General features: G+C 43.3%; 1 protein-coding gene across 1 annotated transcript in view; it reads right to left on the bottom strand.

The window, feature by feature from the left end:
- LOC109053237 (phosphatidylinositol 3,4,5-trisphosphate 5-phosphatase 2A-like) overlaps window positions 1-2,500 on the bottom strand; it is a 34,361-nt gene that overhangs the window by 14,747 nt on the left and 17,114 nt on the right. Inside the window, 1 exon segment of the mRNA XM_042740085.1 lies at window positions 544-740. Within this exon segment, the coding sequence (XP_042596019.1) occupies window positions 544-740 (197 nt within the window).

The raw sequence follows: 2,500 nt of genomic DNA, 5'->3' as shown, positions 1-2,500 counted from the left end.
GCACATCAAATTTCTACAAACTAAACTAAAATGAAATTTAAACTGAAAATATAAAAATAAAAGCTAATTCACACCATTAATAAAAACTATAATAGCAAATAAATAATACAATAACAAAACCTAAAACTAATAATAAAAATGTCAAAAGCACATAACAAAATGAGTAGAAATTTCACTAAAATCTGAAAATATAAAAATAAAAGCTACTTCAAATTATTATATCAAAAACTATAATATTATATAATGTACTTACACACTAATAAAATAGTATATAAAAAATACTACAATAACAAAAGCCTAAAACTAATAAAAATGCCAAAAGTACATAACAAAATTTTAAAAAAGACTACAAATAAATTAAAAGCTTTTAGTTTTATATTTTCAGTTGTTTCAAAATATGAATACAACTATGATAGCATATAAATAGTTACGTAATAACAAAACCTAAAACTAATAATGAAACATGTCAAAAGCACATAACAGGAAGAGTAGAAGTGAAAGTGAAATGTGAGATATGAGGCTCGGAGCTGCAGCGTGTCTCACGGGTTTGTAGTCGGTCTCGGTGTAGTCTTTGAGGGCGCAGCGGAGCGTCTCCACCCACTCCTTATCACACACAGAGTTCTCCTGCGTCCCGAACACATAGATGTCATGAGGGATCGTCACCGCCATCTCATCCAGAGTCTTCCCCAAACCTCTGGATAAAATCCACGATCCCATCGACTTCGGCGCAGGAACACTGCCTGAGGAGAGACGGAGTGTGTGTGAGTGTCTGTGTGTGGGGGTGTGAGTGAGTGAGTGTGAGTGAGTGAGTGAGTGAGTGAGTGAGTGAGTGAGTGTGAGTGTGAGATAGTATGTGAGTGTGAGTGTGAGTGTGTGTGTGTGTGTGTGTGTGTGTGAGCGTGAGTGTGTGAGTGAGTATGTGAGTGAGTGAGTGTGAGTATGTATGTGTGTGTGTGTGTGTGTGTGTGTGTGTGTGTGTGTGTGTATGTGTGTGAGTGTGAGTATGTGAGTGAGTGAGTGAGTGAGTGAGTGTGTGAGTGAGTGAGTGCGAGTGATGTGTGTGGTGTGTGTGTGTGTGTGAGTGAGTATGTGAGTGAGTGAGTGAGTGAGTGAGTGTGTGTGTGTGTGTGTGTGAGTGAGTATGTGAGTGAGTGAGTGAGCGTGTGTGTGTGCGAGTGAGTATGTGTGTGAGTGTGTGTGTGAGCGTGAGTGTGTGAGTGGGTATGTGAGTGAGTGAGTGAGCGTGTGTGTGTGCGAGTGAGTATGTGTGTGAGTGTGTGTGTGAGCGTGAGTGTGTGAGTGGGTATGTGAGTGAGTGAGTGTGAGTATGTGTGTATGTGTGTGTGTGTGAGTGTGTGTGTATGTGTGTGAGTATGTGAGTGAGTGAGTGCGAGTGAGTGTGTGTATGTGTGTGAGTGCGAGTGAGTATGTGAGTGAGTGAGTGTGTGTGTGTGTGTGTGTGTGTGAATGAGTATGTGAGTGAGTGAGTGAGTGAGTGAGTGAGTGAGTGTGAGTATGTGTGTATGTGTGTGTGTGTGAGTGTGTGTGTATGTGTGTGAGTATGTGAGTGAGTGAGTGTGTGTGTGTGTGTGTGTGTGTGTGTGTGTGTGTGTGTGTGTGAGTGAGTATGTGAGTGAGTGAGTGAGTGAGTGTGTGTGTGAGTGCGAGTGAGTGTGTGTGTGTGTGAGTGAGTATGTGAGTGAGTGAGTATGTGAGTGAGTGAGTTAGTGTGTGTGTGATTGAGTATGTAAGTGTGTGTGTATGTGTGTGAGTGTGAGTATGTGAGTGAGTGAGTAAGTGAGTGTGTGTGAGTGCGAGTGAGTGTGTGTGTGTGAGTGAGTATGTGAGTGAGTGAGTTAGTGTGTGTATGTGTGAGTGCGAGTGAGTGTGTGTGTGTGTGTGAGTGAGTGTGTGTGCGAGTGCGAGTGAGTGTGTGTGTGTGAGTGAGTATGTGAGTGAGTGAGTTAGTGTGTGTGTGTGAGTGCGAGTGAGTGTGTGTGTGTGAGTGAGTATGTGAGTGAGTGAGTAAGTGAGTGTGTGTGAGTGCGAGTGAGTGTGTGTGTGTGAGTGAGTATGTGAGTGAGTGAGTTAGTGTGTGTGTGTGAGTGCGAGTGAGTGTGTGTGTGAGTGAGTATGTGAGTGAGTGAGTTAGTGTGTGTGTGTGAGTGCGAGTGAGTGTGTGTGTGAGTGAGTATGTGAGTGAGTGAGTTAGTGTGTGTGTGTGTGAGTGCGAGTGAGTGTGTGTGTGTGTGTGAGTGAGTGTGTGTGCGAGTGTGAGTACGAGTGAGTATGTGCGAGTGTGTGTGTATGTGTGTGAGTGTGTGTGTGATTAAGTATGTAAGTGTGTGTGTGTGTGTGTGTGTGTGTGTGTGTGAGTGTGTGTGAGGGTGTGAGTGAGTATGTGTGAGCATGAGAGTGTGTGTGAATATGTGAGTAAGAGTATGTGAATGTGTGTGTTCGAGTGTGAGTGAGTGCGAGTGCAAGTGTGTGTGTGTGTGTG

Source organism: Cyprinus carpio, chromosome B15, assembly GCF_018340385.1.
Source record: "Cyprinus carpio isolate SPL01 chromosome B15, ASM1834038v1, whole genome shotgun sequence".
Taxonomy (NCBI): Eukaryota; Metazoa; Chordata; class Actinopteri; order Cypriniformes; family Cyprinidae; genus Cyprinus; species Cyprinus carpio.
This window is presented reverse-complemented; position numbering and strand designations above follow the sequence as displayed.